At 40.3% G+C, this 18,595-nt stretch overlaps 1 protein-coding gene across 8 annotated transcripts in view; it reads left to right on the forward strand.

Annotated features, from left to right (window-relative positions):
• LOC125461531 (rho GTPase-activating protein 18) overlaps positions 1-18,595 on the forward strand; it is a 129,173-nt gene that overhangs the window by 107,211 nt on the left and 3,367 nt on the right. For 5 of the 8 annotated variants that reach the window (XM_048550440.1, XM_048550438.2, XM_048550439.2 and 2 more), the window contains exons 10-14: positions 591-673; positions 7,981-8,187; positions 9,737-9,856; positions 10,883-11,046; positions 14,882-14,940. In XM_048550440.1, the coding sequence (XP_048406397.1) occupies positions 591-673; positions 7,981-8,187; positions 9,737-9,856; positions 10,883-11,046; positions 14,882-14,940 (633 nt within the window). The remainder of the gene's footprint in view (positions 1-590; positions 674-7,980; positions 8,188-9,736; positions 9,857-10,882; positions 11,047-14,881; positions 14,941-18,595) is intronic. The other 3 variants (XM_048550435.1, XM_048550436.1, XM_048550437.1) reach the window with 3 other exon arrangements.

Here is an 18,595-nt window from a genome sequence, read left to right on the forward strand (position 1 = left end):
GTTGTTCCCACTATACTTAAGCCGTCTATCCATATGGACAACAAATGAAGCCAGTATGGATTTGTTAAGGTCGAATCATGTTTGGTTAACTTGATTGATATCTTTGACGAAGCACCAGAGAGAGTTGAAAGTAGTGTGGATGATGCTCTGTCTGTGGGCTTCAGAAAGACAGCCGATAAAATTATACTGAACTTTATCATTAATGTACAAATGCAATTAAAATCTAAAAGATTACAGCAACATTGACAAACATGGCTAAACAAAATTGGCTGAAGGAAAAAGGACAGAGAATGATTGTAAAAGATTGTGCAGAGTGAATAAGCGATTAAAACAGTTTCAATAGTAATTTTAAAGAGTGAATTTGATAAATAATTGAAGGAAAAATATTCTACTGAGCTGCTGAGAAAGCAAATGGGAGAAGGACTAATTGAATAGCTCTACTGAAGAGTCTGCACAGGCTCGGTAGGCTAAATGATCATCTTCTGTGAAATATGATTCTTTGCACATTTTATTTTTATTAAAAGATGAGCGCAAGGTTTGTTTTATTTCTTTTTAATTTTCGTTTAATGCAACAACTTTATTTGTTTCAGACATCTCCGATCAAATACAGATGATACATGCCCTGAATCTCCTTGTGGTGATCCTCCCAGAAGCATACAGAGCTACACTTAAGGTAAGATTTATTACAGCAATGAAAGAATCCCAATGTCAAAAAGTCACCACCGCCACATTTATAAGAACAAAAGCTGAAAAAAAACCCAACTCAACTCCGAAAGGAAGTGATGGAGGGTATCTTTTCTGGATTGATATTCGTAAGAAAGTTGCAGGAAAGATAAACTCAACGTTCTACTTAAACAGACATGTAGCAGTTCGATGTGGCAAACTTAGGACTATGGTCAGTATGTGTGGCAGAACCACATAAGAAGTTTGGTGACACTCACCCCAATGTCAGAAGCAACATATTGCACTTTTTATGCATCTACTGGGTGTTGAGGTGAGATTCCTGTGAAGCACAATGTGGGAGCAAATAACTGCAGATGTCCAGCATATGTTGTTTCCCGTGTAGTAGTTACTCCATTATCAGACAATCACTTGAGGCCTGAATAATGCCTCAATAGATGTTAATTACTATTAAAGCTTAACTAGTGTGAATCATCTCAGTTGTATCTAAGAGAGGGCCTGTTGAAAATATACAATCAGTATGTTTCACGAGGTCAGGAAGAAGACATTACATCCAGACTGGGGTACATACGAAGTGAATGGATACTTCGGGGATTTTGGAGCAGATTGGAAATTTGGTGCAGTGTCGGTAGTCGGTGCGGAGGACAAAAGATAGTTTTTGCTTGCTTTTTTGATTCATAATTTGTAAGATTTTTTTAACAGGTTAAATTTAAGCCTGTATAATGTGGGACCTAGTGAACCCCATTGTTGCTAATAATAATCTCCTCTGTAGCAAGTGTTTGTGGAACTCCACCTCACAGTTGGTGAGCTGGAATCTGAGCAACACACCCAGGAGGCGGGGGAGTTACCTGGATGCTGTGTTTCAGGAGGCAGTCACATCTCTTAGATAAACTACCCTGAATTCAGTCAGTGGTCAGGGACAGGAAGATATCACTACCAGTGAGTTAGGTAGAGGAATGTACGAGGTAGGCTGAAGGAGCCTCAGGTCTTGAGCTTAGCTAACAGGTTTAAGATTCATGCTCCAAGGGTGGACAAGAGCAGGGGCTGTAGGGGAATGAGCAAACAGACCACAGCACCATGGTACAGGGAGCTGTTCAAGAGAGGGGGGAAAAGAGAAGTATCATTGTAATTGAGGAGAGTATAGTTAAGGGAATAGACACTGTTCTCTAAAACAGGATTGCGAGTCTTGAAGGCTGTGTTGCATACCTGGTACCTAGGTTTAGGATATCTCATCTGGGCTGTAGAGGAACTTGGAGTGAGAGGCAAACCATGTTGTGATCCATGTAGATATATAGGTAGAAAAAGTTCAATTAGCCTGACAGCTATTGTTGGAAGAGTACTGGAATTAATGATTAAGGAAATAATAGCAGAACAGTTGGAAAATCACAATCTAATTCAAGCAGAGTTAACATGGCTTCATGAAAGGGAAGTCTTATCTGATAAATTTATGAGAGCTTTTGAGCAAGTTTGAACCAGACTTGTTAGAGAAGAACGACTAGATATATTGTATTTGGAATTCCAGAAGGCGTTTGACACGGATACCTCAAGAAAGGTGAAGTCATAAGACAAGGGCCCAAAGTTTTGGCGGTAGTGTATTAGCATGGATAGAGAATTGGCTAATGGGCAGGAACAGTGAGTGAGGATAAGAGTTCTTTCTCAAGTTAGGGTTCCACCAGGATCAGTGTTGGGACAGCAACTGTTTGTAGTATGTATTAATGACTTGGAGGAAGCAAGTGAATATACTATAGGCAAATCTGCAACTGATGCAAAAATAGGTGGAAATGCACATTTTGAGATGTATACAAACAGCTTGTTTAGAAATTGTGATAGATTAAGTAAGTTGGCAAATGGAGTATAAAGTGAGAAAATGTGAAGCTGTTCCTTTTAGAAGAAAGAAGAAAAGAATAAAATATTATTTAAATGGAGAAAATCTGCAGGAAGCTGCAACAGAAAGGGATTTCGGTACTTACGCATGAAACACCAAAAGCCAGCACACAGATGCTGCAAATAATCAGGAAGGCTAATGGAATTTTGGACCATATTTCAAGGGGGCTGGAGAATGAGAGGGGCAAATCTTGCTGGAACTGTACAAGATGATGGTGAGAGCACACCTGGAATACTGTGGGCAGTTTGGTTGCTTTATTTAAGGAAAGATAACATTTCCTTTGAATCAGTTCAGAGGAGGCCCACTAGGATGATCCCTGGTATTGAGGGATTGTCTTACAAGTGAAGGATAAACAGGTTGGGAGCCTGTTTGCTGGAGTATAGAAGAATGAGAGGTGATCTAGTTGAAACATGAAGGATCCTGAAGGGTCTAGGCCCGAAACGTCAGCTTTTGTGCTCCTGAGATGCTGCTTGGCCTGCTGTGTTCATCCAGCCTCACATTTTATTATCTTGGAATGAAGGGTCTAGGCCCGAAACGTCAGCTTTTGTGCTCCTGAGATGCTGCTTGGCCTGCTGTGTTCATCCAGCCTCACATTTTATTATCTAAGGATCCTGAAGGGGCTTGACAGAGTAAGTGCTGAGAGTGTGTTTCCCCTCATGGGAGAGTCTAGGACTAGAGGGCGTGTGTTTTATTGCAAGGGTGATTGAATGCAAGAGTAGTGATGTATGTTTCAGTTATGCAAGGCATTAGCGAAACTGCATCTTGATTACTCTATAAAGTACTGGTAATCGTACTTATGTGAAATGTTAATGTGCTGGAAGCAATTCAGAAAAGATTTAATAGATTTATCCCTGGAATGGCTAGATATCTAGTCACATGTGTATTACTTGAAACATATAAGATCCCAAGGGGACTTGACTGAGTGATGTGGAAATGATGTTTCCATTCGGGGGAGAATTTGGCACTGGTTTAAAAATAAGGGGACAGCGATTTAAAACAGAGACACGGAAAGTTTTTTTTTTCTCTGAATTGTGAGACTTGGGAATTTCCTTCCTCAAATGACTCTGGCTGCAGAATCTTTGATTTTTTTAAAGGAAGAAGTAGCTAGATTCTTGATTATCAACAGGATGAAAGATTATTGCTGTATGCAAGAATGTAGAGTCAGGGTTAAAATCTGACCAGCTATGAACCTACAGAATTGCAGAGTAGGTTTGAAGTGCTGACTGGCCTACTCAGTGATCCTTACTCGTATGTTCTTGGTCAGGGGTCAGTGTTTCTGCAGTCTGGGAGTGGGGCATAGTCAGTCCTATGGCTCCATAGTTACCAGCTTGGGGATTTAGTGGAGTTAAGGCTAACATAGCTGGGGATAAGTACAGGCATTCATCAAAGATCTGGTCAGTTCTTGTCTGGGCCTGTCTGCTTATGACACTCATAAGATAGGCTACAGTCAGCCTTTCAGTTCCAACCAGTGACACTAAGGGGAAAGTGTTTGGGGGGGTAACAAGGGGTGGGTAGCACTGTGTTGGGAAGGTTCCCAAGCCTATTTAGGAGTGTTAGGTTTTGCAAACTGGGTGGACAGATTGTGCAGGTGGGCAACTGTATTTCTAAGGGGAAGATGCAGAAAAGCATGGATGTGAAGGGGATAATGTTGGAGGGAGATTTATTCATGGTCAGGAATGTCTTAGGTTCAAGGAGAGCACAGTGGATGATCACAACTAACATGGTCACCTCATGCCAGTCACCTGTGAAAGTTCACTTCCTGGTCAGTTACGTAATCATAAGAATATAATTATTAGAAGCAGGAGTAGGCCATTTGGCCCCTCAAACCTGCCACGCCATTGAACAAGATTATAACTGTTTTGTCTCGTCCTCAACTCTTCTTTTGTGTCAACTTAGCATTGTCGTCAACTCTCTGATGTTTCAAAAACAGATCTGCCAATTCCTAAATATTTTCAGTGATCTAACCTCCACAACACTCTCGTGTAGAGAATTCCAAATATTCACTACCCACTGGAAGAAGAAATTCCTCCGTAGCTCAATTTTAAATGAGTGTACCTGTATTTTATACCTGTACCCCTTAGTGTACAATTACCTCACTGGTGTAAACATCTTCTTAACGTCTACCCTGTCAAATGAAGAATCTTGTATGTTTCAATAAGATCACTCCTCATTCATGTAAAATCTAATGAATAAAGGCCTAACCTGCTGAGCAAAATCCTGAATAGTCAATCCTTTTATCTCAGAAATACAATATAATGCCAAAGAGATGCTGGAGCCTGCATGGAAATCTCCACGCTCTGCCACATGTTCCTCTGATTTGCACTACATTTCCAGCAGTCTTCTTGTGGCTGTGACAAGATGTTCATCTTCAAGCTGAGTCTGATCCCCAGCAGTACTCCGGATGCCTGCGACCTCTGCTGTCATGGCCTCTGTTACCTGAGATGTGCTTTTGCTACACTCACCAGAAAGTGATTCTGATCCTAAAATCGATTGAGGTGGATGTAGCTGAGCTGGTGGAGAGAGGGGGAGATGACGGTTCAACTTTTGGGTCACCACTGTCGCCATGTCTTCAATCTGCAATGGCTGAGGCTTGTAGTCTGGATTGTGAATGCCTGTAAGGAAGATCAAAATTAATCACATTTTGATTCAATAAATTCCATAAGCACAGCGCTTGTCCTTGCCTGGTCCCGAGCACCCATATGGCAGCACCTGGTTGACGTCTGCAATGTGACTCCAGCCTCACTGTCAACAATAGGTCAGCCATCCCATTCCCAGCAGGATGATGACCTAGAGACACTCTGAGTGACATTATATGTGAACTTGACAAGAACAAGCTTATGAATTTGCTGGAAATAGTGATAAGAGAAAATATCCATCGTAATCTAATGGTTTTATTAATTCATAATGACCAGATGAAATCTTCCTTCATGATTTTTAATAATAGCTTCTTCGCGTTCAGGGGTGAGTTTTACTGTTTAATCTTTGTGGAAAATTTGAGTTTTATTTACTTCATGATGTTCTTATAGTGGTAGCTTGCTTCCAGCTTTAATCCCAAGCCTCAAACTTTGAAACCAATCAAGGCTAATCAAATGCTAAAGGAGAGATGACCCTTTAGAGCGTCTTCCAGATGATGAATTAAACTGATGCTATCTGTCTATTCAGGCAGACATTAGAGCCCATGGTCCTGTTCATAGAAGGGGAGGGTGTTTTCTCATATTTTATCACCCTAACCAACATCACCACACAGACTATTTAATCTCAGTTGCATATATCTTAGCATCAAGATCTGGATCCAGAATGGGCGCAGGTTCCAGATCAGGGATTGCACCAATTTGGATACAACAAGTTGTCATTGCCAAGTCTTAAGGATGATGGGTAGAGTGGTGACTGTTATCGTGGACGCAATGTCTGGAGATTTTATTAATGTGTTCTGTCTGATCTTCTGTATTTCTGCTGTTGATGCCTAAAAAAACTTGAACATGTCCTTCTTATTCAGATTCCCCATAGCCTTTCTCTTGAATATTGGAAGTTGGGGCCTGTGCAGCCAAGATAACCAGCTATCATGGCTGGATAGATGCAGAAAACACATTGCCCTTAGCCAATTTAAATTTGCATACTTGACAGATTCACAAGAAAGAGAGAAGATGGGATCAAGTCTGTCGAGAGTAACCTACTGTCATAGCCTACCACAAATCTACTAAAAAATTATGGGGGGTGGGGGGAGCACCATATTTGAAAAGCTTCAGGTACAGGGTCAATCTCAAATACTCCTAGTGCAGTATGACTAGATGAAGAGGAAACTGCTTGTCTACTTTGCCTGAATGAAGTAACTCAGCCTGAAGCTCAGAGCAGCGCTCCTTACTATGCCGTAGCATTTTTCCCCCATTTTTCTATTTTAACATGGCTTCTCTGAAGAAGTTGTCAAGTTTCATCCCTGTAATGGTCAGGTTTATGCTTATCTGCAAGGGGATGACCAGAGGTTAGATTGAGGTGCTCAAACCAATGTTGTGTAGAATATTCTAGCAAGTGGAGGAGATTTTTGGTATATATGGCTAAATCCAACTCCTTGCCAACATATATATTGTGCTTGGGTTCATTGGCACCACTGAGATACCTTGGGGAGATTCATTACCACCAACCCTTCCTTTTGATATGTGTCTAAGTTACATACAATAAGAAGAATGCCCACATGAAGTCTTTGTCAGAGGGATCGTCATGAACAGTGTAGGTTTCATACGTAGTACTAAATATCTAGTTACCTTACATCTGATTACATGTTCATCTGTTGAGAGATATCAGGCTTAATTTAAGTACAATTTCTAATAGCTACTGGACTTAGCAAGTAAACTGGAACTGAAAGTCGTTAGTTCCTTCTATTAACAGTCCTTTATATCCTGGTGGGTGGGGTTTATCCCCTAATATCAGATAAACTGCATTATGCAACAATTTTCATGACAACAATTAAGCTTTAGTTAAAACCCATACATTATCCAGGCCCTGCCTTTCATAGCATTATATAATAAGTGAAAAAAAATCTGGTTATCTCAGTTTCCTGAATGATTAGAGAGATGCTGGTGGCATTGATTTGATTCCCGTTTTGACTGAGGTAAACTTGGGACCTGCTTCCTCATCCTACATTTGAGAATGGAATGCAATGACAAACCACCATTGACAAAAAGCTGCCAAGAAATTGTTCAAGATGAAGCATCGATGGGCCAAGGACTAGCCTTTGGGAAAAATACGCATGAATGCTTGAATACAAGAAGCCTCTTAGAGCAATGCTAATTTCATTAGCTATTGAAGCACAAAAGGGTTGAAAATATAAAAATGATCTGAGTTTGTTATCTGTGATGCACAGCAAGTCTAATCATAGTTTAGTTTTTAAGAAATCAGACATTCTTCCATTTGGAATGATAACAAACATAATTAGTTGTGACACCATCATCAACACTTACAACTTGTCATTGTTTATAAAGTGCTTCAGTGAAGCACAAAAACAGCAAGCAGTCACAGAGGATTTAGGAGCATCAATGAAATGCTTGATTGATCATTGTTTGAATTGCTAAAATTGACTTATACCTTTACAAATTATTCTTGAGTGATGCACAATAGTTCGGATATGCGATGTGGTTATCGAGCAAGCTGAATTATCATAAAGACCAAAATGATTAAATAGTGCCTTAAATTTTTCTTTGCCAAGAAAATTGGTTCAAACAATAAGTTATTATTCTCCAGCATATCCTGAACAAGCTTACACCAATTTCCTCTCTGTAAAAATCCCATATAGTTAACTTTTAAATGAGCAATGTTGTTCTGGTATCTATTCCATCATGTTTACTTACAGTCTTGATCTGTAATAGTAACAGATATAATGGATTACTGTATATTTTAATAAAATATTTTAATTTCTGTAGCTTCTTTTAGAGTTTCTGCGCAAAGTGATTGATAAAGAGAAGAAAAACAAGATGAATCTCTGGAACGTTTCAACAATAATTGCCCCTAACCTCTTCATGCACAAAGGAATTCCAAACAAAATTCCTGATGGCAATGAAAAGCAGCAGGCAGAAAAAGCTGCAAATATTGTTCGGATGCTCATCCACTACCAAGACCTTCTCTGGACAGTATGTTAATTTTTCAGATGGTAAAATGAAAACATGTTTGACCACACAATTTGCCTATGTAGCAGCCAGGCTTTCCCTGATATTTTTGCTGTTTCAGCTCCAAAGAAGCTCTGTCTGTGAACATGCACACTTTTGTTGCTGGGTGTGCTGGACTTCATCTTGCTAAGGACAGAAAGACCAGTAGTGCTTTTTGGAACTGTGCAGAGCAGCATGATCTTGATGTCAGTCAGCCCACCTGATATCTGTTGTAGTCAGACATATATTCCACAGCCCAACCAACCTAAGAATGTGGTCCACACACCAGAAACTATTTGGCATCTAGCTGAGGCGGACCTGAAAGAAGGGTGGTCAAAATATCTCCATTATGATACCAGTGAATGTAATCACAATTTCACAGACAGCCCCAAACCTCACCTAACCTTCATTGTTGATCATTCCTTTTGATTGCAGACTGACATTGATCTCTCATGTGAGGTTGTTAAATCTTTCTGCAACAATCCAGTTGCTTCCTCAGGCCATGTTTGGAGGCTGCTGATCTCCTCTGGGATGGGAGAGACTTTTTTTCCTCTCCACAAGTCGCACCACAGTCTTCAGTGCTGTAGCAAAGAACCTCAGAGCAGCCAAATGCACTTCCCCTTTAAGATGTGCAGCTGGTTTTAAATAGTATAGGCTAGGTTGAAATAGTGCCTAGCCTTTCAATAGCTTGGATACCCTGCCGAAGCATACAGGCACTTGGGCTGCATTCAGCTATTATGGAAATCAGCAGGTGATACACAGTTTGAGTTCGACTTGTATCAGAGGACTGGACCTGATCCATTGCAATCCACATGTCCATTTTCTGCTGTTATCATGTTTAACTTTGGGCTACATTCATTCTGAAAATAAAAAAAAAATTGCTCCCTGTTTGCTTATTTTTACACTTTTCTAATGAGGTAGAGGGATATTTTATATTTAAAACAATGCAGAAATAAAACTGAGATACAAGTATGGGAATATATTTATGTTGCTCTGTTTGTATCACTGTGAACTTGTTTCAAAGTGCTGCCACTTTTCCTGGAGAAAACTGTGTTGCATATCCCTTTGACACTGCATGGAGTTTCTAACCTTGTTCAGATAAGACCCTGATGGAGAGTTGAATCTACTGAACACTTCATAAACTAAAGCTTAAATTTCATGTATTTTTAAAACTCACCCTCCAGTTGCCAGCCTCTGCACAGGAGTCTAAGGCCCAATGCATATAATTATTTTATAAGCTAGGCAAAGCATTTAAAAAAATTGTTGGCTGCAGTCAGTCTCAGACGAATAGCTGCAAGTATAAGTGCAGTTTAAAAATCACCGATAACTTTACTTCATAGCTGAATGGAAAATTCTGTAAATTTATTGAGTTGTGACCTGGTTATTTTCAGAAGTAAATATATTCAGATTAAAACCTATGAATTATAGAAAAAACATTGTTTGGAGAATTCTCTGTTTGTTTTTGCCTTTACGAAAAGTGAGCAATGAAAGACCGAGAAACATGTTTTCTGCAATTCTTTCTGTTTTTTTTTAGATTCCATGTTTCCTTGTGGCACAGGTGAGAAAACTGAATGAAAACAGCAATAAGAAATATGATAAGCGTCTAAAAAATCTTCTAAAGAAGATTCACACAGACAAACATGACAAGCAACAGGTGGGAATATGTATGAGGAACTCAAGCTTGCATTTCCGTTTACATTTTCTATATAATTATTCCTTGAATGCAGAAACTTATCAAATTATTTTCAAGTCTGACGTTATTGTGGTTAGAGTAATGTGCCTAATCCCAATTGCAAATAATTTACAAATTATTTCTATTCTGTGTGAAAAATCTGGAGCAAAACCTTAAGCTATTATGGTTCATAATACTAGTGATAACTTGCTTTTTTGATAAAATAGTCATTAATAAGGAAATGTTGAAGAATATATGCCTCTCATTGAGTGTACTCCCTAATTTGTTTTATCCTAATTTACTATTTTTGCTGGATGATATTGTTTACATTTTTCCCAAAACTAGCAACTTAGTTGGACCTGGATTGACTACCTGTAATCTCTATTGCTGTCCAATGATCAGGGAAAGGTCACTTCATTTAAATAAGATGGATGGCTCTTGCAGCTGCACCTTAAAGACCTGCTAATTGAAGAAAACAGAAACTATATTCTTGCAGAAGACAGTAAGGGCCCCAAACCATTTGCCTCATCATATTTTTTTAAAGGAGGTCAAAAATTCATTGTAACCATTTATTCCTCTGAGATTTTCTGCATCGCTATCTTGACTGTTTACCTTGACAGCTACAACAAACTTCCTTTGAAATAGCAAGCACCCCAAGGAATTTCCCAACTTGTTAGTCCTATACTTGCTTTTGAAAAGTTAGCTTTATTTCGGGTAAGGGTTCCTAGTTGGTTAAGATTAACTCTGTTGATGTAATTATGAGGTCACTTCTTGGCTATCATTCATTGTGAGTCTATGCATTTCTGTACTCAAACCTGGATTGCAGCCTAAAATAACCATTGTGCTTTGTTGGCTCAAAACATTCCAGGTTACATTTGAAAACAGGACTTGTACTGGTTATTGCTGTATATTTATTTACTTGCAGGTTTATTTTTTTTAAATTGCCAGCAACAACAATATAGTTTCCTTCGATAGTTAAATGAAATTAAATTTTTTTTTTAACCTCAGCAGCAGTTGAACAAAGTGATAAAAATTCAAGCCCCCCACTTATTGAAGGATACAATGGAAGTCCAATTGAATTCTGAGATTATGGTCCAGGATCTTGTGGCTCAGTTCCAGACACAATTAAACTGCAACAATTGGGATGCCACCAATACTGAAGGCTCACAAAGGTAATTGGTTTCTTCACAAGTCACCAGTATTCATGGTTTCTGTGATTTGTAGAGTCAAAATGGTTGCACAGATGCTTGGATTTTCAAATCAGCAGTAAAGGAACAGCGCTTGCCTTTCACCATGTTTACAGATATTTTGCCTGCTTATGAGCAGAAATAGGCTGTCGTTGGAGACCTCCAACCAACTGCCCTCTATTTGTACTATGGACCGCCCAGTAGTCAGATGGAAACTGAAAAACAAATTCGTAAGGAGATCTCAGTTATCTCTAATAATAATAGGATGGTTAGGGAGGGGATTTTAACTTCCCAAACATAGACTGGGACTTCCATAGTGTTAAAGACTTGGATGGAGAGGAATTTGTTAGGTGTGTACAAGAAAAGTTTCTGATTCTGTATGTAAATGTACCTACTAGAGAAGGTGTAAAACTACTGTTGGCAAATCAGGCACAGCAGGTGACTGTGGTGTCAGTGGGGGAGCACTTTAGGGCCAGTCACCATAATTCTATTAGTTTTAAAATAGTGATGGGGAAGGATAGACCGGACATAACAATTAAAGTTCTAAATTAGAGGAAGGCCAATTTTGATGGTATTAGGCAAGAATTTTCAAAAGTTGATTGGAGGCAGATTTTCGCAGGTAAAGGGACAGCTGGAAATTGGAAGTCCTTCAAAAATGAAATAATGAAAGTCCAAAGACAGTATGTTCCTGTCAGGGTAAAGGGCAAGGCTGGTGGGTGTAGGAATTGCTGGATGACTAGAGAAATTGAAGTTTTGGTCAAGAATAAGAAGGAAGCATATGTAAGGTATAGATAGAAGAAATCGAGTGAATCCTAAAAGAGTATGAAGTCAGTAGGAGTATACTTAAGAGGGAAATCAGGAGGGCAATAAAGGGACATGAGATAGCTGTGGCAAATAGGGCTAAGGAGAATCCAAAGGGATTCTGTAAATACACTCAGGACAAAATTGTAATAAGGGAGAGAATGGGGCCTCTGAAAGACCTGCAAGACCACCTACGTGTCTGTGGGAAGAACTCAGTGGGAATCTAGGGAAGTGATTGCTCGGCCCCTTGCTGAGTTAGTTAGCCAGAGGTAAGGTGCCAGAAGCCTGGAGATTGGCTAACATGGATCCATTGTTTAAAAAAAGTGGTAAGGAAAAGCCAGGGAACTATAGACCAGTGGGCCTCACATTGGTGGTGGGCAAGCTGTTGAAGGGAATCGTGAGGGACAGGATTTACATATATCTGTAAAGGCACGGACCGATTAGGGATAGTCAACATGGTTTTGTGTGTTGCAAATCATGTATCATTAGCTTGATTGAATTATTTTGAAGATGTAACGAAGAGGATTGATGAGGGCAAAGTAGTGGACATGATCAATATGGACTTCATTTAGGCATTCAATAAGGTTCCTAATGGTAGATTGGTTAGCAATGTTAGATCACATGGAAAATGGGGAGAACTAGCTATTTGGATACTGTATTTCTAAAGGGGATCTTTGAGTGGGGCATGAAAGAGCAAGACTTGAAGAATCTTCATTGAGATATTCAGGATCTAAATCTAGAAATGTTGAGCATGAATTGTGCAGTATATTTAAATTATGTATATGTGGCAAAGTATAGTTTGGGCAAGAAATATGTGACTAAGAGATTGTCTTTTTTATAATCACAATGTAAACAAAAACAAGATTTAAAACGAATCCAAGACTAATTCAATTTTGAAGAATTTACAGCTGGTGAGAACTGGTCCATTGCAGCAGGTAGAAGTGCAGTGTGTATTGGACTGCAGCTTGCAGAATTTTGCATTTTAGTGCAAAACTTATCACTATGGCAATTTCTGTTACCTCAACATTATCAGTGCAAAATTCAGTGTAAAGCAATATTGTCATTGTTGAAGTTTATGACCTGATAACTCAGAAAATTGCACTTTATTTGGATTACTGTAATGCCACAAAATAGCATTCACTTTGGCAACAAAGATGCAATTCCTGTTAATTCTTGTAGCTATATAGAAGATGTTGAACTGCAGACATTGAATTGAATATATTTATTATGAATCCCAGGATAGTTTTCAAATTGGGAGATGTACAATTGACTGGACCTTCTCAGACTGGTAGCATTAAGAAGAATACCATGAGCAAAGAGATCATTGTATGTTGTCTTCATTGATCTCAGTAAGCCATTTGACCATGTGAGCAAAGACGGTCAATTTAAGCTGCTGAATAAAGTTGCCACAGCCACCTGAAGCTGCTTAATATGATGTCCACTTTCCACAAAATATGTTGAACAAGGTCAGCGATTATAGAGGATCCATAGTAGGGTCAAACAGGATTGCATTCTGGTAGGGTCAAACAGGATTGCATTCATGTCCTATGCCTTCAAGTCATCTGCAGTCCATACATTGGAGCAGAAATTAGGCCATTCAGCAATGGAATCTGCTCCACCATTCAATCATGGCTGATAAGTTTCTCAAATACTTTCTCCCTGTGACCATTGATCCCCTTGACAATCAAGAACCTTTCTATCTCTGTCTTTAATATATTGAATGACTTGGCCCCCACAGCCTTCTGTGGCAGTGAATTCCATAGATTCACCACTCTGCCGAAAGAAGTTTCCCCCTACCTCCGTTCTAAAAGACCTTCCCTTTACCCTAAGGCTGTGACCCTGTTCCAAGTCTCTCTTACCAATGGAAGCATCTTCCCAATATCCACTCTGAACAGACCATTCAGTGTTCTGTAAGTTTCAATTAGATCTCCCCTCCTCCTTCTAAACTCCAACGAGTATAGACCCAGAGTCTTCAAACATTCCTCATATGTTAAGCTTTTCATTCTTGGGACTACACGCATGAACCTCCTTTGAAGCTGCTGCAGGGTCAGTACATCTTTCCTGAGATATGGGGCCCAAAACTGCGCACAGTACTCCAAAAACTCCTGACAAGAGCCTGAAAGAGCTTCAGAATTACATCCCTGCTTTTATATTTGAGCCCTCTCAAAATAAATGCCAAAGTTGCATTTGCCTCCCAACTAATGACTCAACCTGCAAGTTTACCTTGTGAAAATCCTGGACTAGAACTCCCAAGTCACTTTGCACTTCAGTCTTCTGAATTTTCTGCCCATTTAGAAAATAGTCCATGCTTCTATTCTTCTTACCAAAGTGCATGACCTGACAGCTTCCCACGTTATGCTTTATCTGCCACTTCTTTGCCCACTTTCCTAACCTGTCCAAATCCTTCTGCAGCCTTCCCACCTCTGGTACTGACATCCTTTGCATATTCTTCACTTGGCTGATGTCTTATGCCTTCAAGTCGTCTGCTGGCTACTTAGATACTAGAAATGAATGAAAGCCGATCAACCTTGTTTGCATGAGATCCAAGTCAAAAGTGAGTTAAACCTGATCAGAAAGTTGCCGTATTGATCAAGGCCTACAGCAGCAAATGGATAGACTCTCAGCCACAAGCATCAGGAAGACGCATGCATGTACAACCATCAATCGGCATTGAGAAAGTTACACTGGAGGTTGGATAACTTCACGTATTTTGGCTCCACAGTCACTAGTAATCTGCCACTTGATGCAGATACCAACACATGCACTGCTACAGCTGTTGTATCATTTTTAGTATTCTGCAAGGACGGAGATTTCTGGATCATGACTCAGTGAATGTGCCACAGAGCACTGAAGTGAAATCCAGGAATTAATGCTATATTTGTATTGCCAGAAATGTAACTTCAGCATTAAAAACCATTGTCTGATCAGAACTTAAATAAGTGCTATTTTTGATCATTAATCATTTTGTTCAAGCATAATAATCAAACAGTACTGAAGATTATTTTTCCTTCCATTTCAGAAACAATAATTCTACTGATTGTCCAGAGTTCTGCCTGTATGAAGTGGGTGGTAATATAGGTGGGTACTGCATGAAATATTATTTTGAACATCTTGATGACATTCTTAGTTAAAATCACTGTTGCCACTGTAATTAATGAAGTGATAATGAACAAATTCAATTCTGTCGCAATATTTAGAATTACCACTGTGTAGCCAATCCAAGCAACAGAAAAAGTAAAATTTATTTTCTGGATTGCCGTTTGATGAAAATTACAAGTAACAAGCTAATGCATACCTATGTTTCAAACAGTGGGGAGATTGCTAACTTTTTAAAAATGACACTTGAATTCCCAATGACAGACTCAAAGGAATTGCAGAAAAAGATTTCAAGTTTTAAGGGTTCTCTAACAACAATCTAAAAGGAACATTGACCAAACTTTACTTTCTGGGCAGTTAAGACTGTAAACATAAACGGGGAAAGCAGCCTTTCTCCACTGCAGCACCTGTTGTTCGGTCTGACAACACTGTTTTTCTTGCCATCTCTCTCTCTCTCTCTCTCTCTCTCTCTCTCTCTGGTCCTGTTTGCAGCTCCTGAGAGAATAAGTCTATAAGAACATGAACACTTGCTCCTACCTTTTGTTTCCAGTGTTAAAGCACTGCCCATGCCTTCACTAAGTACTTCCTCAGGCCCGCTCTCCTCTTGGTGTCCAGATCACACAGTTTCTAGTCAGGAAGAGGTCATAACAGATCACATGATGTTCTTCATGACACCTTTTCATGTTAAAGACACAGTCCAAAACATAACAAAAGCAGAAGTTTCTGGACAAGCTCAGCAGGTCTGGCAGCATCTGTGAAGACAAAATCAGTACTGATAGTTGCTGGGAGAACATTGGTTTATGTGCAGAAAATAGGGAGGGGGATGGGGTAGGGAATAAAATATAGGATAGCACCCTAGTAGAGAGAGAAGAGCAATTGGATAGACAAAGGAGTTGATTACAATCTGGCTAGGAGGGTGAATAGTTGTTAATGGGAACTGTTAGTGACTAACAACAGATAGTGTATAATGGCAGACTGTATGATAACAAGGCCTGGGGTGTAGGATAGGGAGCTAGGACATAGGAGAGTTTAGGCTCTAAAATTATTGAGCTTTATATCGAGTTCAGAGGGCTGCAGGCTCCCCAAGCGGACAGTGAGGTGTTGTTCCTCCAGCTTGTGCTGAGCTTCACTGGAACACTGCAGCAAGCCTGAGACAGGAACATTGGCCAGGGAACAGGGTCGGGTGTTGAAGTGGCAGGCAACTGGAAGCTCAAGGTCTTATATGCGGGCAGAATGTAGATGTTCTACACAGCAGTCACACAGTCTATTCTTCATTTCCCCAGTTAGAGGAGACCACATTGTGAGCAGCGAATGCAGTAGACTAGATTCTGGGAGGTGCAGGTGAAGTGTTGCTTCACCTGGAAGGTATGTTTGGGCCCTTGGATCGTGGGGAGGGAGAAGGTAAATGGGCAGATGTTGCACCTTCGCCAGTTACAGGGGATGGTGCCGTGGGGCTGTGGGTGGTGATGGGGGTGAAGGAAGAGTGGACCAGGGTGTCCTGGAGGGAACGTTCCCTGCAGAAGGTGGACAAGGGAGGGGAGGGGAATATGTTTCTGGTGGGGGAATCTCGATGGAGGTGGTGGAAGTGGGGAAAATCGCATCTGTTGATCATCTGGATGTGGATGCTGGTGGGATAGTATTTAAGGACAAGGGGAACCGTATCGATGTTTCAGGAGGGAAGAGAAGGGGTGAGGGCGGAAGTGCGGGCGATGGGTTGGACCCAGATGAGTGGCCTGTTGACAATGGTGCTGGGGAATCCTCAATTTGAGGAAGAAGGGGGACAAAACATAAATCTCTTACAAAACATTGAATTTGTAGCATCTCATGGGACAGCATTGAGTTGCTGAGCACACATGATGGTTCTGCACCACAATCCTTCATTGCAGTAAGTCTTGGTTCTTACATAATACCACATATTGGCAGTGAATGATCTCAAAGTAATTCATTCTTCTGTTTGGAAAATTCTGGATGTCCAGTTATTGAGAAAAAAAGGCTTAATTTAATTTTATACCTTAATCTGCTGCTGCTTTTGATAAAATTCCAAAACTGGATTTGCCCGCAGATTTGGGACCAAGACATTGGCAAGAAATGGGGGCCATGACCTTGCACTTACTGACAGGAGGACCAACTAAATATTTGCATGGATATAGCCTCCTAATTAGCCACTTCTGAGTCTGTCTTCCAGTCGTGGGCAGTGGGTGAGATGCAAATATGTTCAGTGTTAGAAGTTCTGTAGCCGTGGCAGCTCCTTTTGGCAGAGGTGAAAACTCTCTTGACATGTTGGAGATTGGGGTCGCACCACAAGCAAGCGGCTCCCATTAGATGACCAATTGGGCTGCAGTGTTTGATTTTGGGGTTTGTGATTTCAATTACCTAGTATAGGCAGTTGACCATTCAGAAGGAATTTTCAGACAGTAGTAGATTCGCCAACTTTAGGTACATTTAAGTCGTCATTGGATAAGCATATGGACGTACATGGAATAGTGTAGGTTAGATGGGCTTGAGATCGGTATGACAGGTCGGCGCAACGTCGAGGGCCGAAGGGCCTGTACTGTGCTGTAATGTTCTAAAACTATAAGATAGTTTATTAAGTTTGTTAAGATGTAGCAGTTCACTTATGATGCATTAGTTAATTAGACAAAAAAAAAGGTATTGTGAACCATGCCAATTGAGGATGGCCCATTGATACCAAAGGACGAACAGGTCATTCACACAGATTGTGTTGTACTCATTTAAGTTACGAAGGAAGCTTCCTGCTCTGCAGCCAAAGTGTTAGGAATCTCTTTTCTGGATAATCGCTTCAGCTTTTTTGGCCTGTTCTCCACCTGAGGAAGGCAGCTGCCACTCAAGGAGATTTTTTGACATACCCTGCCATGGGGACCAGAATCTACAGTGTGTCAGTCGCTTATCTGAATCCTTTTAAGTCAGTGGGTAAGCCACAACTAGGCAAGATGTCAAAATAACCATTACCCCTTGCCCACCTGCATCATTATCAGTTTCATTCCCAAAAGAACAAAAACTTTTATTTTTCTAAACACTACATCACCAGTAGGGTAATGTTGCAGATAAAATTTTGATATCTGTTCAAGGGAATATAATGGCCTTGAGTATCCTGTTGATTCTTGAGACTTTTATTGCACCGTCCTCTGTCCTTGTTTAGAAATAGTTTATTCCTTGCTGTGCTGGAAATACTGGAGAGATTCCGTTTTAAAGGGATTGCAGTTTCCAATATCAGGGATGCCATTCCTACCTGCAGCCCCCTTCTTGGAACCTATAGCCTCTATCCCTCCTCAGACTGAAAGAACAATACTCAGTCACAAATTTAACAAGCTTTTAATGAAGCAGCTCTTCATTCTTCTCATATGTTTTGTCTGTCCTGTGACTGGTAAAACCACCCCCTGCCCCTCCAGGTCGAATGACTCCTCATCAAATACAGAGCGTTCCTTACTGTATCCAATACTCAAGTTACCATTGCCTCCAGCTCAAATCACCCACCAGATGGCTGCAGGGAAGCTGCCAACTTGAAACTGTTTTCCTCCCTATGTAGTCTGCAGCTGCTCTGTTGCCACTAAATGCCAGTGGCCTGAGAAAATCGTCCTCAATAGGCTCTTGACTTATTTGAATTTGTTACTCATCT

This window comes from Stegostoma tigrinum, chromosome 19 (assembly GCF_030684315.1).
Source record: "Stegostoma tigrinum isolate sSteTig4 chromosome 19, sSteTig4.hap1, whole genome shotgun sequence".
Taxonomy (NCBI): Eukaryota; Metazoa; Chordata; class Chondrichthyes; order Orectolobiformes; family Stegostomatidae; genus Stegostoma; species Stegostoma tigrinum.